Source organism: Macrobrachium nipponense, chromosome 4 (genome assembly GCF_015104395.2).
Source record: "Macrobrachium nipponense isolate FS-2020 chromosome 4, ASM1510439v2, whole genome shotgun sequence".
Taxonomy (NCBI): Eukaryota; Metazoa; Arthropoda; class Malacostraca; order Decapoda; family Palaemonidae; genus Macrobrachium; species Macrobrachium nipponense.
In genome coordinates, this window is record NC_061100.1 from 58,199,255 (window position 1) to 58,225,390 (window position 26,136).

Genomic DNA, 26,136 nt, shown 5'->3' on the forward strand with positions numbered 1-26,136 from the left:
CAAAGTAATTATTTGGCCAAAGGTCACAGACTTTTACTGGCATCCAGATTCACTCTAGATTGTCTTGAATTTTAAGTCTCTGAAATTAATATCAGTTGCATAATTTCTGAAATGCTCAAGTGCAAGTAATTACAGGCAGTCCCCGGGTTACGACGGGGGTTCCGTTCTTGAAACGCGTCGTAAGCTGAAAATTGTCGTAAGCCGGAACATCATCAAAAATCCTAAGAAAACCTTACTTTTAATGCTTTGGGTGCATTGAAAACTATGTAAACTGCATTCTTAGGGCATTTTTCATCAAAAACACCTTCAAATATTGATTATTTTGCATTTTTGGTGTCATATTTCATCTGCCAGATGAGCGTTGTAGGCGTCGTAACCCTGGAACATGCGTCGTAACCCTGGAAATAATGTCTGATGAATATAATTGAAAAGCGTTGTAACCTCGGAACGTCATAAGCTGAGACCGTCGTAACCCGGGGACTGCCTGTATAATGTAGATGACCGCATGTTTCTAGCTGACTTTCTTAATAACCCAAATGTTGAAACAAATGGTGATGCTGAAAATGAATCTGAGAAACCTGATTTTGACCAATTCTCAAGTGACAATTTAATTAATCAAGGAGAACTGAGCAGCCTACATTATATTGCGAGTTACTGCATAAAAAAGGTTATAAAGTCATTGTACATTTTATCCTCAAACAATAGAGAGCAACCAGTCAACACAGACAGACCTTCTCAAAGGTTGGCTTAGTTAAAAGAATATAGAGAAAACTGCCTAGTTTATAACGCAGATACTTGCTTCAGTTTATTTCAGAATGCAGAAAATATTGTTAGGGCAAATGAAAATAGTTTTGGAAACGAGCAATTTATTAGGACGACCAGTGCCTTTGGTAAACACCCAGACAAAAAAATATGACCTTTCCCTCTTGCCATAACATTAAGGGTAGACTCCTGAAGTTTTTCTTCACTTTAAGATTATATATTTATGCTGAAAAACAAGAGATTATTCGTAAGGCTCGGTCGTAAAAATCAAAAGGAAGTGAATTACGGAGTAACAGTATGATGATGAGAAAAGCTGTAATGAACATAGGTAAACAGTTAATTTTGAAACCATGTATAATATTTCATAATACTTCTTATGTATTTTAAAGTTAAAACTGTAACAAAGTTATAAACTATCATGAGTGTTTAAATAAACATCTTGCTGGTTGAAAGAAACCTTAATTTAACAATCAGCTGCCTACGATAAAAGAGAGAGAGAGAGAGAGCTGAGACATCGTTCAGGTGGATTAGCGCGGCTGAACAGGACAGGAGCAAGATGGCACCCTGTCAAAAGTTTGGCCAAACTCTCTCTTTACAGCTCTGTTTGAAGTGTTTGGTTTCAGTTCTCCAGCTTCCTACCACAGACCCCACACTATGGCAGTAACTGACCATGGTACAGAGCTAGGGATTTGTCATTGCCCAAAGGGAGGCACAAACTCTCAACATCCAAGTAGAATGCAAGATGCAAACCTTTGCAGTACCAATGGCCAAGTTAAAAACATGCAGAAAATTGAATGAACCAGTTTATCTTGTCCTGCATCTGCAAGGAAGTCTTCCATAATACTGCATGTTAAAACATTTTTTCTCCAATTCTTGATAGCCAGTCATAGGACAGTGCTAAGTTCTTCCTTACCTGTCACCTCTTCATCTTTTTTTTTCCGAGACAGGGATCTGATCTACAGAGTCTGCATTTATATTTTTCCATTTAGTTGACCAATTCATAATTGACCAGTCATCATCCAGCTTTATAGCAGACCAAGCTAAAAAAGATTGTTGCATGACCTATATTCTTGAGAAATCCTACATCCACAAGAGGGTTGACAAAATGGCTGTTTTATATATACATATGCAGTAACTGCTCTGTGATCAAGCAAATACTCAAAACATTGTTTTCCCATCTAGATACTATGTACTTAGTTGTTGAAACCAGTTTGATAGAAACATATCTTTTATTTTTACTCATAATAGTATACAACCCATTGCATTATGCCATGTTGTGTGTAAACTTTGCTTTCCATGCATGGAGTTGTATTACAGTGAAAAATGTGATACGTGCTATATTGTGCTTTACAGGTAGTAGATGTAAATTACTAAAATTATCTCAGCAACTTGAAATTATATGCAAACATTCAATTTTAATCTGAAGCAACCATATAAAATTATGATTTGCAATGTTGCAGTTGAGCTGTAGCTCTGCAAAAACTAGAACTGCTTTTTTTGTTTATTTCTTTTAGAATAATAAAAGGAGGATAGACAGTTGTATAAAATTACTAAAATTATCTCAGCAATTTGAAATTATATGCAAACATTCTATTTTTTATCTGAGGCAACCTATGTTAACAGGGAACACTTGATGGCTAACATTAACGAGCAAGAAAAACAAAGTCGTACTCTGAGAGATGAGCAGAAATCTGTCAAGGACCATGTGCAGTCTTCTACCAATCAGTTGGCTATGTGGCAGGATGTTGTCAAGTGAGTATCAACATGATAGTGAGTACACAGAGTAATTACAATGGAAAAAATGCCTTAACTAGAAAAACAGTTTTCACGTGTAATAGTTATGCTTGTTCTTGTTACTTATCTGCTTTTCCCATATGTCATCCTCGCTTGTCGATACTGTCTCAAACAAATTTATCAGAATTTGGTGAGACTTTTCTTTGTCAAGCGTAAAACATACGCTCTTCCGGTTATCTGTTTCAGTCTAATCTTTCCCTCATGACTATCTAGTATTATTCCACATCTCCTCATTAAATTAAATGAGAACAATACTTGTGTGGTAAAAAATCTGTCTTATAAAACTAAAAAACTTTCAACAAATTTGTGTGACAAAATATCTATTTCTAAGTTCACATTTCCTAGACTTCTAATTTATTTACCCGCTAATCCTTTTATAACTATTTTGACCCTGAGTCAGAATTTCTGCAATGCCGAAATATCTGGTTAAAGTTGATTTATCTATTATATTTGCAGTACTACCTGAATCTATAAGTACAGTACATGTCTTTTCACTTATTGGAATCTTTACAATAGGCAGATCCTTTCTGTTTATTTCTTCTTCTTTAATGGAGAATACTACTTCTTTGCTATTTGAATAGGGAAATGCAGATGAACCTTCACTTCCCATTGTAGCTATTTCTTCTTTTTCTCTTTCATCATCTAGAAGGGATTTATTTTCTTTCTTCTGTGAAGGGGTTAACTGTCACTGGCTTGATGACTTATTTGGATTAGGGCGACTGTTATTTATTTCTACAACTTCCTTATTGGTTTCCTTATTAATGAACCAACAGTTTCTAGTTAAATGGCCGACCCTCTTGCAAACTGTACAGATTCTAGGCTTTCTGCACTCGTCAGTGGAATGATTTGTATAACCACAGTTTTCGCATGCTGCCTTTGGTCTCACTCCTTGAGCTGAATAGTTCACTTGATTTGAGTTATTTGTGATTGAAGATTGACCAGGCTTATATGTTATGGGTGGGCCATTCCTTGATTGATTCTGTCTTCCTTTCTGGTCCGGATTCCATTTTCTTTTAGTATTTTGGGCATATTTCCCTTAAAAGGAAGTTGATCTATCCCCTACTTGTCTAGAATTATCATAGTACTTATTATTCATTGTATATGAAGGATTGTTATTTCTGTCTTTTGGATAGCTTGCCTCATTGTTTTTAATGTTTGAAGGCTATTACTCTTTGGATCTGTTTTAATTTTTCAGAAAGCCTTCTTTTCCCCTTCTCCAAGTACATGATATATTGTTCCAAATGACAAGTAGTTCAAAACATATCTTAGACTAAGTCCTTTTCATCATCACCGAATTTCGTCTTATCTCCTATGTTGATGTTTGTTGTCTGTAAGTCTCCTGTTATTTTGTCAATGGTATTTTCAACATTTTAGTAAAGATTTGCTATGGATTCATGTGATGGTAATTGCTTCATAGCAAAGGAAGTTAAAGGAAAGGAGAACGCATTTTCGAGAAGTTCGGCAGCAAGGAGGCGTTAGCGCAATGTGTTGGAGGTGCCTGTTATCATGATGGTTCTAGAATAGGCAGGAGTGTTGTGGATCTCGTCGGGACGTGAGAAACGCCACGATTTCTGATGCAATACCTCGTCTAGATTCATCTAAGAAATTCTAGCAATCACAGGAACCTGTGACGCTCGCCCCTGGGATGCCGTATAAATACGACGGAGGAAGTAGGAGCAAACGGTGATCGTAGAAGAGAGAGATCGTAAAAGAGAGACTCCAGTTAGTCACAGAGAGTAAGAGCCACAGATCAGATTATCAGTGAGAGATCAGCAGCAGCAGAGATCATCCGTGAGAGATATGAGAAAAAGGAACCAACGAAGGATCAGAAAAAAAAATTGCTCGAGAGTTGGTTGGATATTGGTCTAGTTGTCTTCAGGAGTGGACGGCCGTGTTTTCTCGACGTTGAGCAGACTTCAGAGAAGAAAAGGTCCTGCTACAGGTTTTGGGGAGTTCCTGCCTTTCAAGTAGACTAATTTCTGCAATACGGAGTCAAGAGGACGACTGCAATTGCCGCTCTACATTTATGAAGCCAGCGCGTCGAATTGCCAAATTGACTAGCAAGTATTTGAATTGCCTCACTGTTCCCCCAGTTCATGCAGTGTAAGATTCTATCTTTTTATGTAAATAGGAGATACCATTCTGCATTTACCTATGTTAGTAAGCTTGTAAATAAACCTTTGTTGTGTTATTGTTTCTTTCTATATTCGTATCCCCAGTTTCAACTGTTGGTATTGAAATTTTTTTTTTATTTATTTCATATCGAACCTGAAGCGGACCTCTCTCAGAGGCCGTAAATTGTGTCGACCCTTGGCCAGGATATTTAGACACCGTAACATTGTCTCTGAGATCTCAGAGTCCATAACATTGTGGCGACCTTGCTTAGGCTATCAACACTTTAACAGTTTGAAACAGGGAAAATATAGAAAGAATCAGAATGAGTGAGATGGTGAAAGAGTTTATTGAGTCGGGTAAGCTACTAGGTCTAGAGGGGAATGATCTCCGTGAGTATGTTGAAAGGAAAGAGAAGGAAAAGTATGAGAGAGAAGTGAGGAGAATGCAGCAAGAGAGAGAGATGTTGGTAATGCAGCAGGAAGAGAGAGAGAAAGAGCGTATGCATGAGTTGGAAATCGCTCGGTTAAGACAAAGCACTCTTAACAGTGAGTCAGGCCAGAACGAAAACGAAACTGATAGGTTAGGTATGAGTGCAGTGTTAAAATTAGTACCAAAGTTTGATGAGGAAGATGTTACGACATATTTCATGTGTTTTGAAAAGTTAATGGAACGAGTAGGTTCTCGTAAAGAAACGTGGACTTTATATTTGCAGTCAGTTTTGAGTCGTAGGGCACTTACTGTGTATAGTTGCATGTCTAAGGAGGAATGTGATAATTATGATATTGTGAAAGAAACTGTTCTTAGCACATACAGGTTAGTACCAGAGGCTTACCGTAAGAAATTTTGAAATTTGAGAAAGGATGAAAATATTACGTATGTAGAATACGGTAAGAAGTTAGATAGGCTGTTTTTTGATTGGTTAACTTCTGCTAAGGTTGAGGATTTTGATAGTTTGAAGAACTTAGTGTTGTTAGAAAACTTCAAAGATAACGTATCCCCTGAGATTAAACTTTATATAGAGGATAGGCGAGAAGTATCTTTTGCAGGAGCAACTAGGCTAGCTGACGAATATAGTCTAACTCATAATTTGAGTGTTAGTAAGAAACGAAACGATCCTTCATCTGGTAGAGTACAAAGCAGTAAAGGTTTCAGTCCTAGTAATAGCAATGCGAGTAAAAGTGACTATTCCTGTTATACATGCGGAAAACCTGGTCATACGTCTAAGGTTTGTAAGAGTAAACTGGCATCTAGTGGCTCAGAATTAACTTGTTTCCGATGTAATGGAAAAGGGCATTTAGCGAGGAATTGTGCTGTAGAAAGGAAGGACGGTAAGAAACCAGTGTCTCTAGTTAACCTTTCATCAAGTAGGGATGATGTGATGAGAGAAACTAGGAAAGTTTTTGGTGAATTTCTGTCGGAAGGCGTAGTTTCCTCTCTTGGAGGAGTAGATTCGAGAGAAGTAGTCTTGCTTCGAGACACAGGCGCTGCTGTCTCACTGATTTTGAGAGAGAGTGTGCTGAACAGGGCAGAAATCAATTTGGAAGAGAAAGTCATGTTAGGTGGATTTCCTAACACTTGTGTTCTTTGTCCTTTGTTGAAGTTGAGTTTAGAAAGTCAGGTAGTGTCAGGAGAAGTAAAACTTGCAGTTGTGGACAGTTTGCCCGTCGAAGGCGGTGACATTATTGTCGGTAATGACTTAGCTTTATCCAAGAATGTGAATCCTGTTGTAAGGAATATTCCAGTGCCTGAAATGGTAGTAACTAGGTCGGGTTTAAATACAGACGTAGACTACGGTCATAATAAGTTCGTGGATTCGAACGTGAGTAATTTCGTGGATTCGAACGAGTGTAAGTTCGTGGATTCGAACGAGTGTGAGTTCGTGGATTCGAACGAGTGTGAGTTCGTGGATTCGAACGTGAGTGAGTTCGTGGATTCGAACGAGTGTGATAGAGGTAGCGAGGTTGATCTTGGCATGAGTGTGGCTGAGAGACCGAACTCTATCGTGGACAGTGATAGCCAAACGGAAGCCGTAGCTGTCGAGAGTAACGTAGTAAATGTACCTGTATCTAGTCCTAGTTACGGTGATGAATTAGGCTCTTACATTTTGGATAAGGATGAGCTAGTCAAGTTGCAGAGAGAGGATGAGACACTAACCCAAAATTTTGAATGTGAGCTGGATGATGATCTCGAGGATGTGTGTAAGGAAACTTCTTGTGTAAAGGACGAAGTTTTGTGTCATGTTTGTCGTAAGTCTGGTAGTGAAGGGGGAATCACAGAAAAATTTGTAGTTTCTAGGAAGCTTCATGAATTAATTTTGAAGTTAGCACACGATGAGCAAGGACATTTAGGAGTAAATAAAACTTTCAAGTGTATTAGTAGGGCGTACTTTTGGCCTAAGATGAAAAATGACGTGAAGAGGTATGCTTTAAGCTGTCTTGAATATCAAATTGCCGGGAAACCGAATCAAGTAATTACCAGAGTTCAGTTGTGTAATATTCCTTCAGTAGGCTTATCTTTTGAGAATGTATTTATAAATATGTTCGGAGCTTTACCTAGAAGTAAAGGTAGAGATGATTGCATAACTAATCTTGAGTATTATAAAAACAATCTAAGAGATGTTTGGCAACTAGCGGAGGAGAACGGAAGCGCTTGGCACTTAGCGAAAGAAAGCCCGAACGGAAGTCAAGGGGGAACTGAAGGAAAGCTTGATGTGAGATCAAACAAGAGAAGTTTGTGTGTAAGAGATAAAGTTTTAGTACTAGTCTCGAGAGAAAGTCCATTTTTACCTTATAAGTACGAAGGTCTTTATTCAGTATTAGAGGAGAGGGGAAGTATACCTTATAGAATTAATGTGGGTAAGGGTAGAGCAAAGGCAATGAATGTAAATTTGCTTCAGAATTATAAACAATGCCCCGTGCCGTGGCCCCCGCCCGTGTAACAGTGTTATTACTGAGTGAGTTTAGTTTTGAGAAAAACACAAGAGGTGTTTTAGTATTTATAAGTTTTAATCAGAGTTCAGAAAACGGAAAAAGTAAGAGAGAAGGACAATGTTATAGTTAGTAGCCTCTCTAGAGATTCCTCAGAATGAGTAGCCTAATAACCGTTTTCTGTTATCGCACGAGTGAGTGTGTGAAGAAGCGTGTGTGTTTGACTGGATTAAAGCTTTATGCAGAATTGTTTCCCTTCTGTTCAATTCTTGCTTCTCTTTAGAAAAAAAAATAAAATCAATTGATTTCATTTTTTTCTCTTTTGGGGGGGCGTGTGATGGTAATTGCTTCATAGCAAAGGAAGTTAAAGGAAAGGAAAACACATTTTCGAGAAGTTCGGCAGCAAGGAGGCGTTAGTGCAATGTGTTGGAGGTGCCTGTTATCATGATGGTTCTAGAATCGGCAGGAGTGTTGTGGATCTCGTCGGGATGTGAGAAACGCCACGATTTCTGATGCAATACCTCGTCTAGATTCATCTAAAAAATTCTAGCAATCTCAGGAACCTGTGACGCTCGTCCCTGGGATGCCGTATAAATACGACGGAGGAAGTAGGAGCAAACGGTGATCGTAGAAGAGAGAGATCGTAAAAGAGAGACTCCAGTTAGTCACAGAGAGTAAGAGCCACAGATCAGATTATCAGTGAGAGATCAGCAGCAGCAGAGATCATCCGTGAGAGATATGAGAAAAAGGAACCAACGAAGGATCAGAAAAAAAAATTGCTCGAGAGTTGGTTGGATATTGGTCTAGTTGTCTTCAGGAGTGGACGGCCGTGTTTTCTCGATGTCGAGCAGACTTCAGAGAAGAAAAGGTCCTGCTACAGGTTTTGGGGAGTTCCTGCCTTTCAAGTAGACTAATTTCTGCAATACGGAGTCAAGAGGACGACTGCAATTGCTGCTCTACATTTATGAAGCCAGCGCGTCGAATTGCCAAATTGACTTGCAAGTATTTGAATTGCCTCACTGTTCCCCCACTTCTTGCAGTGTAAGATTCTATCTTTTTATGTAAATAGGAGATACCATTCTGCATTTACCTATGTTAGTAAGCTTGTAAATAAACCTTTGTTGTGTTAGTGTTTCTTTCTATATTCGTATCCCCAGTTTCAACTGTTGGTATTGAAATTTTTTTTTTTTATTTCATATCAAACCTGAAGCGGACCTCTCTCAGAGGCCGTAACAATTCATATTGCAGGTTAAGGAATTTAGTAATATTATATAATGTGTCAGCTTTACTTACTGGTTCCCAGAGCGATGAACAAATTGTTTTGAATTCATCATATTTAGTTAATTTGCTGAAACTAACAGAATCCCAAGTTTTATGTGCATCACTGTGTTCTGAACTAACGAGAAGCAAGGCTTCATTAATCTTAGCTCTTTCATCAGTTATTCCCCTTGAATATATCTGCATCAGCTAACCAATGATTCATTGTATAGGATTCTAACCTATTTTTGTCAGGATTTGAATTTTCAACTTGTCCACAGAAACGTGTGGCCTGTGTTATAACAGCTGCCTGATTCATTCTTCTATATCTAAATGTGTTAGTACTATTAGTATTATTACTATTATTATTAGTAGTAGTATTATTAGCACTGTTATGGGTATCGGTAGTTATGTTATTAGGGTTAGTATTTCTCTGAGTCACTAAGGTTTGTGAAATTGGTACTGGGATTCGGCTGCATCTGTCTGGTGTTGGTGTTAAATTGTATGGGCTATTTCTGACAGTGTCGAGTAATTCGTTAAGGGATCTCTGCATTTCACCATCAAAAAATTATTCGCATGTGCTACTCATTATTACACAATAGCCAAAAAAAATCATCTCTGAAATTGGGCACAACACTATCACAGAAATTATTCAAATAAAATGATACACAAACATCCACTATCAATATGCAAAAATCATATATCACCAACTAAGTGTCAAGTAAAAAAAAATTATTATAAGAATTTTTATCTACAGTACAGTCCCCAATTATGTGAGAATTTGGTTGATCCATGGCTTCGCAGAATTGGAAATTCGCAGATTTTGAAACACACACTGTCAGAAATAGCCCATACAATTTAAGACCAACACCAGACAGATGCAGCCGAATCTCAGTACCAATTTCATTGCTGAACATGAAGTAAGAATTTTTTTTTCTTGATTAACTTGTTTTGACTAACTTTTGGCATTTGATCATTTATTTTTTTCTATTGTTGAAATAGGTTTTGATGAAAATAGCTAGTAATAGTGATTAACAGAGAAGCAGATGTGTTGGAGAGAGAGAGAGAGAGAGAAGTTGCTCCTTCCTTCGTCTTTAACTTAAGGGCAAGCTTTTTAATTTTGAGAAAAAAGGTCTTCCTCTTCGGCTTCTAGGCAGGTGCATACATGATGAGGATGATTAGAATACACTTTGCAGATCTGAATAATACGTATGGCGATGATAATACCAATCATTCATACACACTGCGCTATGATGTCACAAATGAAAAAAAAATGCGTGAGGCAGAGCCTTCCGTCTTACCTAATGGCTGAGCAGAAGCCTTCAGAATACACTTCGTAGATCTGAATAATACCTATGGCGATGATGATGATACCAATCATTCAGAGTACACTTTGCAGATCTGAATATAATACGTATGACGATGGTGATGATACTGATCATTTATACACACTGCGCTATTAACATCATAAATGCGTGAGACAGAGCCTTCCGTCTTGGCTAATGGCTGAGCAGGAAATCTTTCTCTCGCTTTCTCCCTTGGAGGAATAATAGTTTTTTTCCTCCAAGCATTCCCCCACCCCTTCTCTCAGATACCAGCGAAACTCCCCCCCCCCCGCCCCCCCCCCCCCCCCCCCCCAAAAAAAAAAAAAATCTGGGAAAGACAATAGATTTGATACATTTTGCAGCGCTTGACTCACAGACTTTGAACGACTCTGCAGATTCAGAAAATTTAATTTTGAGAACTATTTACCGCATAAAAGGGGAGTCGTACAGTCTGATCACGCATAATTCGGGGCCGGACGTATCAACATCTATTAAAAAGAATGAATAAAATCTTTATTCCCTTATTGAGAGACAATTCAACATTTTATATTTTCTTAGAGAGAGAATAAGCAAATTTTTACTCACAATTACAGAAAGAGAATAAAAAAATTAAGTTTCATCACAACTTACGTAGGTTTCTGTTGTCGTTCTTTTATTACTTGAATATCGATAACACTTTCTTCGTAGTTGGCACTCGAATTCAACTGATGTGTTTTTCTCTTGCTTCGTTGTTCGGCAAAGACACGTCCTTGTTGAAAAATTCTTCAGTAAAGTTGATTCCGTAACAGGAATGTTTTTCTTGCATTTGAAATGCACTAATCCGTTTCTAATAGATTGTATAAGAAATCTGTTTTGATGTGTGTTGCTAACTACCAACTCACGGCTTTGTTGTGGCTGCTGCGTTCTTCCACTGTTATGTCTTCGCCGCACACCCGTCACCGATGTTTTGCTGGTTCAGTCCGTTGTTGCTGCTGTTTAACACTTTCGTTCACTGTATTCACGCACGTTGTTCTATCTCTCTCTCTCTCTCTCATTTCTCTATTGTTTGTTCTCTCTCTCTATCATTACATCACTTCTACAGACTAACGAGTCAGGGTGATCTGCATCGTCAGAGATTCCTTCGGGGTTCAAGGCCAAAGTATCTCCACAACATTTTTCTTCTTTAGATGAGGTTGATCTTGCATCTTGTGTGTTGCATGCAATAGCTGGAATTTGTTTTGAGCATGATAGGGAGAGACAATGGTCTATGAAAAGTATCCCAATGCAGTTCCAGTCACTGAAAACGTCTGCTGGGTGTGAGGTGAGATTTTACTAATTTATCATAAAACCTTTTGACTGTAGTCAGCTGACCACTGCTCTTAGGTTTTCAAACACACCTTTCTTGTGGGCCCCCAGATTGGCCAGTCGTCTAGGTAGGTTGTATTCATGATTCCTTGAAGAACTACAGTTACTAATTTTGTCAAATTTCTTAGAGTAATGTTTAACCTACAGGGCATGACTTTGAACCTGTACATATCTTTCCCTATCCGGTGACAGGGACATGCCAGTATGCATCTTCCAGATCTATAATTGTCCAAGTCCCTTATAGAACAATTGAACATATTAGTTATCCAGAAAATTTGGCAATGTGCTGGCTCAATGTTGATAGATCTAGGATCACCCTTCGTTTGGTGGAATCCTTTTTGGGGACACTTAAAGAGACTTGCTTAGTGGCGAATATATACACATTTCTCTATGACTCCCATTAACATGGCCTTTCTGCACTTAATCTTCCAGAGAGGGGTCTGATTTTTGGAAGAACCCCTTTACAAGAGAGGGTGGGGTGAAACCGTTTCCACCCCAGGCTGTTTAAAATTAATGCTGTGTTCTGAAGGGGAAGACTTCTGCTGCCTGTGATGTCATCGACGTCAACCCCCAACCAGACCATTCCTGTTGGTATCCGCCTCTTCCTCTGCCTCTGCCCATGATAGGCATTCCAGATGTTGCTTTTGTTTTTCCTGTAAGAGGGTCTTTGGACCTTATAGAAAAAATGTCTTTGCTGTTTTTGTCCCTTTGTGAGGCATTGTCCCTTCCGACCACCTACCTGTCTTTGAGAAAAATTCTTTTGAGGTGACTGAAGGCTTACCTTTTTAAGCAAGCCTTTTTGGGTTGGGTAAGGGGAAGTTTCAGGTTTTTGTTTCCTCAATTCCCCTTTTTCCCAAAAGAGAGTACCCTGTACAGTTCTGTATTAATGAAGTTACACAGGGAAGTGACTTGTTAGAGCCCTCCAATGTTTCCATTCACACTTTTATGGGCCACTCTAAAAAGTCATAGAATGCTTGCTATAGGGTTCTCATACTTCCAGCAAGGTGGTAGAGGTTATAATACTAAAGAGGTGGAATGTAGTGAAATTCTGCTGAGGCTGTCACCTCTGAGAATCTTCTCATAGGGGTCCTAAATTGTTGCATAGCTATATATAAAGGGAGCTTTTCCCCTTCAGAAGGGAGTTGTAGCATTGTCCATTCCTTGTTGGATGCTCCCAAAACTGGGATGACTGTGGCAAATGGTTTTAATTCTGCCATTGTCTCTGATCATTTAATCACTACAACATTTTGAAAATCTGCCTTTACAAGATTAATCATATTGAAAATGAAAGGCCAGAAGTCTAGGGCTACTTGTTGAGCAACTTTGGTCCTGGTAAAGGGTGTCTTCTACAGCTTTTAATGTTATAGACACAGATAAGAAATAAAATTTCTGTTAGTGATCTCACATGTACAGCTTTGATCATAGTTTTTCTCTCATTAAATACATATTTACTATAGGGAGAGAAAATGTATAATGAGGCATCTAACCAAGGGTTATTAGTAGTACCATCAGGGATGAGTATTGAAGCCCCTGTCATGTTTTGATTTGAAGTTTTGTATTCAGAACTGTCCATTTAGTGGTTTCTAGTCGGAATTCCAACATTAGACCTTATTTGGGCAGCATTTGCATCCCATCTCACTTTTGGGTTACAGGATGCAGTACTTTTACACTTTTGGAGTGTACTTGACTGACCTAAATTCCATTTAGGAATCATGCATCATGTCCCTTATATATTGCAGTTCTGTGGCAAGGGCATTTTTTTTATGTTGTCATAATTTCCTTACAGTATTGATCAAATGCCTACAACTATGTATCCCTATTGGGAAAGCTTGCTTCATTTTGACTGAGTTTCTACAACTGAATTGTAACTGTCAGGTAACGAAACGGCAGAAGTCTTGGGTAAGTTACAATAACCTTCTGAAAATATAGTAATTTCAGTTGGAGTTAGGTGGAGCCTAGTAACCCATTTGGGAGAAAGGTTGTCTCCAGCATTGATGGCTGCAAGGAGGATAGAATTCCTTCTAGAAGGTTTCTCCCATAGCTAAATGAAATTTTTGTCCCTGACCCATCTGAGTTCAGCAGGGCCATTTCAGCAGCAATATCCACTGCATATTCCATAGTAAGAATGTCACCGCCTTGTAAAGATTCCACTACTTCCTCCGTGGGGTTAATCTGTGAGGTACTGGGGACTAATGTTACTGTGTTTTGGCTTAATAATCACAATTTTTGAAAGTAAATTGTATTTTTCCTAAGTATACAAACGTGAGGTCCTTTATAATAGGAATTACTTATGGCAAAGCTGGAACACAGCTGTTAAAATTCTTGAACCCACCTGCCTGAATGTAAACATTACCAATTTGCCTTTTGGCCCAGGTATCAGATTGAGTGGTGGTATGAGGTGGGCAATTGGTGTAAAGGGCCTTAGGTTTGTATAGTTAGGAAAAATACAATTTACTTTCAAAAATTGTGATTTGGTCCTACACAATGTAAAACCCTCAGTCCTTTACAATAGGAAGACTCACTGGTTGGAGGGAGGAGTATGAGAAGTCTAAAACGGACTGGAGTTCAGCACACCTGGACTACTTCTGGTCGAAAGAGCGAGGAGTGCCCTGCCTCTGACACATTGATCGGAGTATAAGAACTGCAAGATCAAAAGTCAGACCTCTGGGCCTTTTTGAAATGAATGAGGAATCATAACTCATTCGTAATGTCAGTGAAGAATATAAAGAGTTGGAGGCATTAAGCCAAAGATACAAAATGTTACTACCTTATTGCCCGTGTCTCCTTCCTCCCCTTGCTAGAGGAAGGAGCAGGATTGCTTGTATGATTCTGATGAGAAAAATAGTAAAAGGAAACTGTAGGCTTACCACACCAAATGCCCGACCAGCAAGTGTAAGTTCGAGTCCTATTCTCAACTCAAAAGTAAGAGAAATAGAATAACGAGGAGGGGGAAGGAGGAGAGACCAGCCATTCTCACATCCTTCTTAGGGCTAGAACTGCACACCATAGGTGAGATGCAACTTGTCCTCTTAAAGGAGCCAGGTAGCAAACAGAACTTGTTGAGCATCCACCACAGGTCCAAGGAAAAAGTGTTCCAAGTACCTGCGGGGAACGACCCGAAGGAAGAAAGACAATGTGTTCGTGTTCCTAATGGGACTAGTACATTTATCTTCCAGTCCGACATATTCTTCGGAATGTGATGATAGGACCAAGCCCACTGGCACTGCGCTCTTGGGGAGAGTGTGCAGGCGACGTAGCTATGTGCAGAGAAGAAGCTCATGATCTCACAGAACTAGAGTGAAGCCATGTCCTTAGACACTTCTTTATTGGTGAGTCAGTAGTGGAGAAAGGAAATTGACATCTAATGAAGTGTTGAGTCTCTGCAGGTATAGCAACCCATCAATAGGACAAGGTAATGATTGATCTGGATCAACAAATACAAAGTCCAAGGCATAGGGGATTATGAAGGATCCTAACCCATCAAAACAGATGCTGAATGATTCGACATCGAAGACAGAGTAGTGACCTGAAACCAAGCCTTTTGAAGGGTGATGTTGAAGATGATCCATGCAACATGTCTATCCTCTTCACCAATGCCAGAGATGGGATGCAGTCTTTAAAAACAAAAACTCTGTCTTTTGATTCTCGTACAGGCTCGCATGTCCTAAAAAAAAGAGTCAAATGCCGTCCAGAGGCCTGAGGTCCCTGGGATGGGAAGACAGAGAAAAGTTTCTCATCAGTAGCAGAATGTCAACTGAGGAGAAACAATACTAAATACGTGAAAAACTAGAGCAAGTGTGTACCCACGCCTTTCACAGTTGAATCGGAAAGAAGTTAACCTTCGCGATTCTGACAGAAAGTCCTGTCAATGGTGCCATCCAGAGAGGACGGTTCTGATCCCTGAAATTTATAGAGGACTGAAAGAGAATTTCAGCTATTTTGTTGCTGTCAGGCAAAAAAGCTGTACCTGCAACAAAGCTGGAAGTCTTTAGCCGTTTAAAACACAGGAATGTACTGCCTGCACGAACCTCTTTTTAACACTGTAAAGGTTGGTTCAGGGAGGAGCTCTTGTCTTTACCCTGGGCAGGCAAAGTCTTCCAACATTCATTCTAATTCTGGGTGAGCAACTAGTAGTTTAATACTTCACAAATTAGAAAAATGTGTGGTAAACAGAAAGATGATAACAAGTCTAATGAGAAATATCTCTGTCTGGTGATTCTCGCAATTGCAAATGTGGGTCTTGAGAAAACAACCATACACGAGAATTCAGAGCACACCAGAGAATTAGTAGTTAACCCTCAATAGAGGAGAAACAATACCAAGACAAAGAATATCTCAGTGAGAAGGCAGTAGTCTGTCCCTCACTGACTTTGTATGCCAAGTTGCCTGGTGGTATATTCTGTATTGGAATGTGTTTGGCTTATAGAGCTATGAGTGCCCTACAGATACACTCGACCACCTGCATGTTAACCGAGACAAGAGGGAAAGAAACCCTCTTGTTCGATGATAATGCCAATGCTGGTGTTGTTGCCAAACAATACTTCTATAGTAGAGTCCACCTAGCTTTGCAGCTAAGCCCTGCCCCCACTGCACGACTGTGATCGGCTAGCTCTCAAAGGGGGAATGTCGTCACACTAGTTAACAGTCCAAATGATTACCAGTATGGTGATGTTGTGTTTCGTGCATGAATCACGACACCATAGATTTGAGTTCCCTGAATTGTGAAATATGCAGTTGATATCTCCAGTAAAAGATATATAAAGTTATATATCATTATGAAGATCTTGGATCATTTTGTTTGTACACCTTTTATTTTCATCATATGCAGCCTAAATACACACACATCCTGCTTTTTTTCTTTTAAATTGGTGTTGGCCTGCATAAGCGATCCAACATAGACCACATTAATTGAAATGAAGCATAACCTTTGGCTATGCTGTCAGTTCCGATGTTAGAGTATTAATTTATAATAATCCTGCATGTCAAATGTTAATATCATTGAGAGATTAAGCCTACAGATCAATTTCTTATATTTTGGGGCAATAACAGGACAGGCCTGCTTGTCATTTCATTACAGTGTTCCCCGTATTCACGGAGATGTGTACCAGACACCCCCGTGAATAGTTAAAACCCACGAATAGTTAGAACCACCACTAAAAATGCTTATAACTGCCTATCTTGAAAGTTCAGATACCAAACGTATACCTTTAATAACATCCTACTTCAAATATACCTAAAATTACTAACCTATTTCTGTATTAATCTTTGAGATTATATTATTAATATCATTTCAAAGTCATCTTAAACATTTTACCATTAAAGATATATACCTACAGCCAATAATACAGAGAGAGAGAGAGAGAGAGAGAGAGAGAGAGAGAGAGAGAGAGAGAGAGAGAGAGAGAGAGAGCAGTGAATGGCGACATCATATATCTGACCATCAAGAGTGAAATTATGAATTATTTCTGAGACAGAGAGAATAATAGTGAGAGAGAGAGAGAATAACTCCTAAACTCCGACTCCTTCCCCTCCGCCAATACTCCTGCCAATACCTATATCAAACTGTCATTTACTCCCCGCCCACCTTCCTCCACGTGGATAAAAAGACTGGTAATCGCTATTTTTAATTAATCTTATTAATATTTGAAAATTAGTTATAAGGTAAATCATTTATTTATACTACAAAACAAATAAACATACAAGTAAGAGAGAGAGAGAGAGATATGTTATTGTTACTGTTTAATCTCATTAAACTTAAAGGTGGGTACACACGTGCGAACCGAACCTTGTATTGTAACCGATTCTTGTAACAAAAACGCAAGTGTGGACGGTTCCTCGAACCCGAACCCCGAACCCGCAAGGTTCGAGGCTCCGTTCGCCCTCCGTCCCGACAATTGTCGGTTTTTGGGCCCCGAATCAAAGGGAGGTCTCTTTGAACGTTACGCCATGTGTGGACGGGACCTGTATTACACGCGTAACAACAGAGGTTGCTGAACTTGTTAACACCGACTATGAACAAGGCCGTCCTTAGTAGGGTCCCTTGTTTTGGTTAGTCAGTACGTACATGTCTACCATGGCTGATTGAAGTGACGAAGAGGTCCTTCAATTTATTAGTTATTACGAAGAACAGACTTTACTGTGGCCAGAAACTTCTTGGAATCTCATGTCAGCGAGTAATTCCCGACCACTGTATTCTACCCTTCTAGTATATAACCTTGATTGCAACCATCTTCTTTTATTTCTCTTCATCTTCGTTAAATAATGTATATAAATATACGCGGCAGCTGCTACTTGCATGGTGGCCATCGTCGGTAAACAACCCGGACAGAGACAGACTGATGATCGCAGTGGATTGAAATGAAGTTACGTGCTTAACGTGGTTACGGTTCGTCCTCAACATTTTGGCACCTTGTAACCATATATGCGTAACTCAGTTACACATACAAGGTTCGGCTCTCACGTGTGTACCCACCTTAATATTATTTGTAAACTAGTACTGTATATTATTATTTTACCATAAAATGTAGTAATGTCCTTAAAGATACACTTATACATACATTTCCAGCCCAAACAGAGGGCGAGAGTTACACTAGGACATACTATCTCGTGTGGTGAGAGAGAAAGAGAAGCGAGAGAGACGAGAGAGAGAGAGAGAGAGAGGAGGGGGGGCCGGGGAAGGGTTATCCTTATGTAAAAGTCTGAAATGGATAGATTAGTATTGTACTTATATAAAATACTATCACATATAAATTTTGAAATTAGTTATATTACTATTAATATTATTATGCAAAATATTAATAAACATACACATGTATCATAGAAATTCTCTCATCTCAGTAAGAGAGAGAGAGAGAGAGAGAGAGAATTTAGTGATCCTTTTAGGGCAACACACATTCCCCCTCCTGACACTTGATAAATTTGACAGTTGTTTGACCCCAACCATCTCAGCTTGCTACTGGAGTTCAAAGAGAAAGATGTATGGTAAAATGCATTTTCTTTCATTCTTACATAATTTTTTTTATTTATAAATTAAAATCTTGCTAATTCACTTTAGTATTTTCTTTAATAAATTTATATTATTACTGTTTACATTAATATTAATATTTGAAAATCAGTAAATCATTTATCATCCAAAAAATGTACATCTCTGTAAGAGAAGAGAAGAGACAGACAGACAGACAGACAGACAGACAGAGAGAGAGAGAGAGAGAGAGAGAGAGATTGATTTTCATAGTATTTGTAAAATACTTTCACATATGATCTTTGTAATTACAGTTATTATTTATTATTATTATTATTATTATTATTATTATTATTATTATTATCATATGGAAATATTAATAAAGGGATTTTGACAAAGGAAAAATCTATTTCTGGGCAGTGACCTGTGTCGCCCAGTGAAATATTCCTATAGCACTCATTTCTAAGGTATAAATATTGCTAAATATACAAGAGAAAAAGCTACATTGGATTATACCGGAATAAATCTGGTTGCTCACCCCTATATAGGGTGTCGGTATAAAAACTGGGGCGAGTGAAACACTACCAGAGGTCCCCTGCCATTTATTCTCTTCCTTTGTCAATTTCCCCCGTTCCAAAGAGGAGCCATACCAAAGCCATCTACTGCCCGCTACTGCTACAACTAGCGCCTCGATCGTCATTTCTGAAAATAGCACCCAAGCTTGGGCCTACTGGGTGAGGACATCAGGGGTGGGTTCACTGGGCAACACAGGTCATTGCCCAGAAATAGATTTTTCCTTTGTCAAAATCCCTTTTCTGGGCCTAACCTGTGTCACTCCATGAAATAGTAACAGAGAATAGAAAGCACAAGCTTGGACAAAACACCTGCAAGGCTACTGGAAGGGAGAAATTAGACTATTAAAATAATTCAACCTTCTTTAAAGAAGTTATTTACATCTTACAATAAAGCTTTAACAATTATCTTAAATCTAGGTCCTTATACTATGAAGTATATACAAATACCAAAACCAATTTACAGTAAGAACAGGGTGATTACTACACCAAAATATAAGATATTACTACATCAAGTAATATAAAATATTTTCCCCGTATGGGAATAATAAATAAATATGCATAGTAATAGAACGGTGCAAGTGTACAATCCAAGACAAAATACCGAGGTGAAGGCTAAGGGCTATAAGCGAGGCAGGTAGGAGAGAAAGAGCTTAAGAGAAGGCAGATCTATTAAGACTGGATATTTTAATATGACTAGGCTGTGTCAGGGGAAACAATATTCCCTGCTGCCACTGCTGAATATTTAAGGGCCTCTAAGGATTTAAGGTATTGTCGTTTAAATACTTTCGGTGACTTCCATCCCGTATACTTTCTAAGGTCATCAAAGTTCATATGGTGGAAGTAATTAATTGAGGTAGCTACAGCTCGGACATCATGTACATGGGGTACTGATTTCGGGTTAGCCTGTTTAATTTCGGGTTAGCCTGTTTGTTGTCTAATTGCTCTTAATGAGATTGTTCCACCATTCTCTCTAATGAATAAAGGACCTGAGGTTTTATTGGAAGTTCTGTTCAAAAATGATATCAGTGTCTTGACTGGACAAAGGGATAGGTCTTGTGGAAGTGGAACAATCTTCCACGGAGACCATCTGCTCTGAGGATCTTCGTTTTTGGCCAATAATTTTCGATCTGGTAATAACAGAACTTCTCCAGATGGGAGGAAGTCAATATGATTTGGTTCTCTAGCAAGAGCCGATAATTCTGATATTCTGGCTCCTGAAGCTAGGCTTACAAGGAATAACGTCTTCCTAAGAAGGGTTGTATAAGGACACGATTCATTGTTGGTGTCTGAAGCTAGTTTAAGTACGTCATTCAGAAACCAGGAGACTGTATGAGGTCTGTCTGCTGGTCTTAATCTAGTGCAAGCCCTTGGAATCTATGAAAAATACGAATCTGTTAAATTAATGTTAAACCCAAACTGGAAAATTTTTCTTAATGCAGATTTGGTTGTGGTAATAGTACTAGCAGCTAGGCCCTTCTCAAACAGGGTCCTAAAGAAAGTAACAGCTAGATTCGTATTCATCGTCTTTACCTTTGAGTCTTTCAAGAAAGAGGCTAGTTTCTTTACTGCAGAATCATGCTGTCTAAGCGTAGATTCTCATTTGTCCGATTCTACAAACCGGGTGTTAATAGGATCCATGTTGACATCTTTTTGTGCCGCAAATTTCATGAAGTCCATAAAGTTAGGGCATTCTGAATCCATGAGGAAGTGTACACAGTCCTCATTTGTACTAGTTGTGTTAGCCTCGGGTTGGGGATCCGTTTGGGACGGAGTCCCAGTTCCCTGAGTAAAGGGTGCCACTTGGTCTTGGGCCAGTTGGGAGCTACCAGAGCAATCCGTCCTTTGAAGGATCTGAGTTTGTCCAGGACTTTCATTAGTAGATTTATTGGAGGAAATAGATTAATCTTCTTCCAATTGTTCCAATCTATGGACATGGCCTCCGTGGCCTGGGCCATGGGGTCCAGATTGGGAGCCACATAGTCTTTTAACTTGTGGTTGGATTCTGTGGCGAACAAGTCCACTTGAAGACCCGGGCACTGCTGACTGATCCATTTGAATGACCTGTTGTCTAAGGACCATTCCGACTCTAGCCGAGTTGTCCTTGACAGTGCATCTGCCACTATGTTCCTTACTCCTGCCAGGTGAGTTGCTGACAGGTGCTATTGGTTCTTTGCTGCCAATGTAAAGATTGCTATCATGACACGGTTTATGTGGCTTGATTTGGAACCTCCTCTGTTTATGCAGTGGACTATTACTGCGCTGTCTAATACTAACCTGATGTGGATTCTCTTTGCCGGAGAGTTTCCTCAGGGTTAGAAATACTGCCATGGCTTCCAAAACTTTGATATGAAGCTGGCGGAGTGTTATTGACCAAGTTCCTGGAACCTTTTTGTATTGGGAGTATCCTCCCCAACCACTTAGTGAGGCATCCATGTGGACCACTAAGCTTGGTGGAGGGAACTGTAATGGTATTGATTTTACCATATTCTTGACTTCTGTCCATGGACGGAGTCTCTTTCGTGGTATTGACGGGATGCGGGAAATTTTGTCTCGTAATTTCCTGTTCGCTCTGGTCCGCCAAACCCGGTTTATGTCTTTGAGTTTGGCCTTTAGCAGAACATCTGTTACTGAGGCGAATTGGGGCGAGCCTAAGACTCTTTCTTGGTTCCTCCGGGACGTTTGTTTGCTTCTGAGGAAGTGCTTCGTAGTGCTTGCTATTTCCCTTCGTTTCGCCGGTGGGATTGACAGTTTGTGTGAATTGAGATCCCATTGTATTCCTAACCACTGAAACCGTGATGCCGGAGTGAGTCAGGATTTCTTGTAGTTTATCTGGAAACCTAGGTATTCCAGAAATTTTAGTACTTTTTGAGTTGCCATGAGACATTCTTTGTCGTTTTTGGCCCAGATAAGCCAGTCGTCTAGGTAGGCTACTAGCATTATTCCCTGAGCTCTCGGTTCTTGCACCACTTTCTGCTAACTTTGTAAATATTCTGGGCGCTATGTTGAGCCCGAACAGCATTACTTTGAAGGCGTAAGCCTGCTTGCCTAATCTGAAGCCTAGGAAGGGGTGGAAGTGCCTTGCTACCGGAACATGATAGCAGGCATCTGTAAGATCTATAGAGGTGGTGACGGCCCCACGGGGAAGTAAGGTCCATACCTGGGAAACGGTTAGCATGTGGAACTTGTTGCATTGAATGTAAGAGTTCAGATGAGACAAGTCTAATATTATTCTTTGCTTGTTTGAGTCTTTCTTTGGAACGCTGAAATTTTAAGTACAGTAGTACCTCGAGATATGAAAGGCTCAACTTATGAAAAACTCGAGATACGAAAGCCAATATGAAAAATTTAACGGCTCTACATACGAAAAGTTTTCAACATACGAAAGGTTTCTGAAAGTCCGAGATTCGCCCGGATAACAATTTTGAAAATCGCGCCACGCGCCGCCATCTTAGTACTAGTAGACTCGCCACCATCCTCCTGCTCTCCCATTGGTTCCTGATGCTAGTCGCGGCTATGAAATCCTTCTCTCCTATTGGCCAGCGTCCCTCCCATCATGCATCTACTATGTACACGTGGTGGGGTGCTTCGGCCACTTGGTACCAGCATTGTTATAGTACACACGCGGTATTCGTTTTCGGGATCGTCAATGTGTACGTTATTTTAAAAAAAAAAAGTGACCAAGATCTCTCACATGGGATAAGTGATCACAGTCTCTCTCATGGGATAACTGGAAACTTTGCAAGGTTGGTAGAATATCCACTCCCTGCTGAACAGAGGGTGTAGACCAATCATTTACAACATGCATACCAGTACATATAATCAAGGCACTTCAGTTTATGTTGAAGGTCAGCAGCCGAACATTCAGTACCCCAATCAGTTGCAGAGAGAGCATTTGGTTGAACAGGGTTTTGATGGACACCAGGGGCAACAGAGTCATGAGGTGCAAAAAAAAGAACCAAGTGATAAAAAACAGAAAGTTGAAATTCTGTAAAAAAAAAAAAAAAAAAAAAAAAAAAAAAAAAAAACCTACATATAAAGTAAAAAAAAAAGTAAAAAAAAAGTTAAAAATCAAACAAAGAAAAAAACGGCAGAAATTAAAGCCGCTTTTCATAAAGTGCAATCATTTGTAGAAGACACCCCCCAAAAAGGCTCACACAGGAACATTGTGTACGTATATTTTTTAAAGTGTACGTACGTACGTACGTACATATGTACAAAAGAAAAAAAAAGGCAGAAATTAAAGCCGCTTTTCATAAAGTGCAATCATTTGTAGAAGACACCCCCCGAAAAGGCTCACACAGGAACATTGTGAAAAGTAGGCAGAAGCAATCTTCCTTGGATAGTTACGTATGTACGTAGCCTCACTCGAAAGGTAAGCTTCCACATTTTACGTACAGTATATTTCTTGTTACCATGTACACTAATATACACTTTATTTACAGTTATATTTTGCATTTTTTTATTAATTTAGGTATTGAATGGTCCAAATTGTTGAAGTATTTCATTGTTTATAGGTCAATTTAGCTTTATTATGAAATTTACTGGGGTGTTTTTGGAGGGCTTGGAACGGATTAGCCATTTTACATGTAAAATGTGGTCCAAGATACGAAAACCTCATGATACGAAAGGTGCCTCGGAACGGATTAACTTCATATCTCGAGGTACTACTGTATTTGGTTTTTGTAACTACCTTCTTTTGAAGAAGGTCTTGGGCATAATTTACCAGATCCGTTGTAGGATGTTGACAAAAGTTGGTTGATGGAGGAGGCCCTTTCTTCCAACTCCATCCCAGTCCTTTCGCTACTATGCTGTGCGCCCAATTTCTGAAATTCCAGCGGTTCTTGAATAGGCACAGCCTCCCTCCTACCTGAGGAGTCTCACTGTGCTGAGGGTCGGCTACCCCAGCTTCCTCTGAAGCCTCTTCCTCTGCCATATGCTCTTCCGCCGGCTCTGTGGAAAGCTCCTCTGGCTCAGCTACCTCTTGCAAACTTGTTGTAGCCATGAAAGACCCCTTGGTTTTCATAGGAAGCATTAAAGGCCGGAGAAGGGGTAAAATTGGCCGAGCTTTGAGGCTGCTGAGAGGGTTGGCTCTGCAGCAGCATGTACTGTTGTTGAGGCTGGGCTTTCGAAGTGGACGGCTGGTTCAGCTGGCCTACTGGGACCTCCTGGACCACTGCCTGAGGTTGGTTCGTTTGGAAAGGTTGGAACCTCCTTGCCCTCTTCTTTCCCCTAGGCTGGGCTGCAGAAGAATCAAATCTTCTTTTTGGAAACAAGCCCCAGCGAACTCGCAAGCTCTGGTTAACCCTGGCTGATTCGCTCAAGACGTCATTAATCAATGTTTCTGGAAACAGGTTAGCCCCCCAGATTGGCGCCTTGATAAGTCTGTTTGGCTCATGATGAATTGAAGCATCAGCCAAGACGTGCTTCCTGCAGTTTCTTCTGGCTACAGCGAAGTCATATACGTCACACTGTAAGGTGTGAAGTAATGACTTCGTCAGAATCTTGAATAAGGATTCGTCCGTGTATACTAGGGTTGTCATTTCTGCCATAGTGGCGGAATTGATGGACCTACACAAGCGACATCTGGCTTCATACTCAGCTTTAACAAGCGCTCCTGAGAGTCTGGGCAAGCGCTCGCTAGAAAGAGTGTTGTCGCACAATCCTGGCTCAACTTTTCTACCGAAAAAGTTGCCGGGGCATCCAACCAACTCTCTGTTCCTCCCGGGAGGAGCACGGATGGCAAATCTGTCTCTTTGATTTGAGGCATGAGTTTGTCCTCTGCTGCAGCCTGGAGTGTCAGTTCAACTATCTTTGACGTACACGGGATGGGAGTGTCATCCGGGACCACAAACATGGTGAAGGGGCTCTTGTGGCGAGTCAACTTAGTGTTCATACACTCCCATTCGGTTAGAGTACGAACCCATGCTGATTGAGCCTGGTCTCTGGGGAAGATGACCGTCTCCTTCGGTAATTTGTCTTCCTGTATCAATGCCTCCTCCATCAGGCGTCCATAACCTGAAAAAGGAAACTGGAGGCCCGGCAGGTAGAATTCAAAATCTTCTACTGGCCAGATTCTACACCCCTCTATTGTTAGTCTGCCCTATGAAAATGGGGCATGGGCAGCTAGCCTCCAAGGGTTGTTATTCTTGAAGGGTGGCAGTTTTGAGGCGTCCGGTACAGCCAGAGGTTGTTGAGGATGTCCTGACTGGAGGACTCCCTGCATCAGTGACTCCTGATTTTCCATTCTTTGTGCCAAAGATTGGATCGACTGGCCTGATGTCTCCAGACTCGAAACCAGCTGGGCTGATATCTCCTGGAACTTGGATTGAACCAGGTTCCCCATCTCTAGCATCAGCATGCTGGAAAAAGCAGCCGGGTCAAAACCTGCTTCTTGAGGTCTAGGTTTTGCCAGTCTCGTCCTTGATCCCTGCCTAGGTGTGGCAGCTTTTGCCACGTCCGCCATCAGTTTGGGGGCTGATGACGAACTGGAACAGCTTTCCCTAAGGGACTTCGGTTTGGAAGGCTTAGGAAGGGGCTTGGCAATAGTCCTACGGGTGTCTGACTTGGTTTTAATCTTAGGGATTACCGACCCCGACTTGCACCCAGAAGTCGCAGGCCTCTTGGTAAATCCCTGAAACGAAGCAGAAGAGGAATGAGACGGACTAAAGGACAGTGCTTTAGCCCGTGTACCAACTGCCTCACTTACTCCCTTACCTTCATCCTGGGTGTCGGTTATCATGGGCTCGAGGTCCAGGTTGATTGCAGCAACCTCCTCGACTACCTCATCCCCCAAATCCTCCAGGTCTTCCACCAGTATGGCTTGAGTCTCTTCGCGGATCCCGGCGATGATTGGGGCCGCCAGATCCGCCGATACGGCTGCCGACATCTTAGCATTGGGGTAGATGAGAGAGCACAAATCCTCAGAAAGCATGTAGGGCTTCTTGCCCTTGGCGTTGCGCCCAAAACCTCCTACCCAGATCTTGAGGGTGGCGAGAGCTGAGTCCTTGATGGCCTGCGGGTTCTGGAAGAGATATTTACTTTTCAACTCTAACCTTAAAATAACTTATGACTATCTG

The 26,136-nt window shown here is 40.3% G+C and overlaps 1 protein-coding gene across 1 annotated transcript in view; it reads left to right on the forward strand.

Moving 5' to 3' along the window:
• LOC135210934 (intraflagellar transport protein 81 homolog) overlaps positions 1 to 26,136 on the forward strand; it is a gene marked incomplete in the record, with an annotated part of 587,949 nt that overhangs the window by 548,319 nt on the left and 13,494 nt on the right. The window contains 1 exon segment of the mRNA XM_064243906.1: positions 2,386 to 2,514. Within this exon segment, the coding sequence (XP_064099976.1) occupies positions 2,386 to 2,514 (129 nt within the window).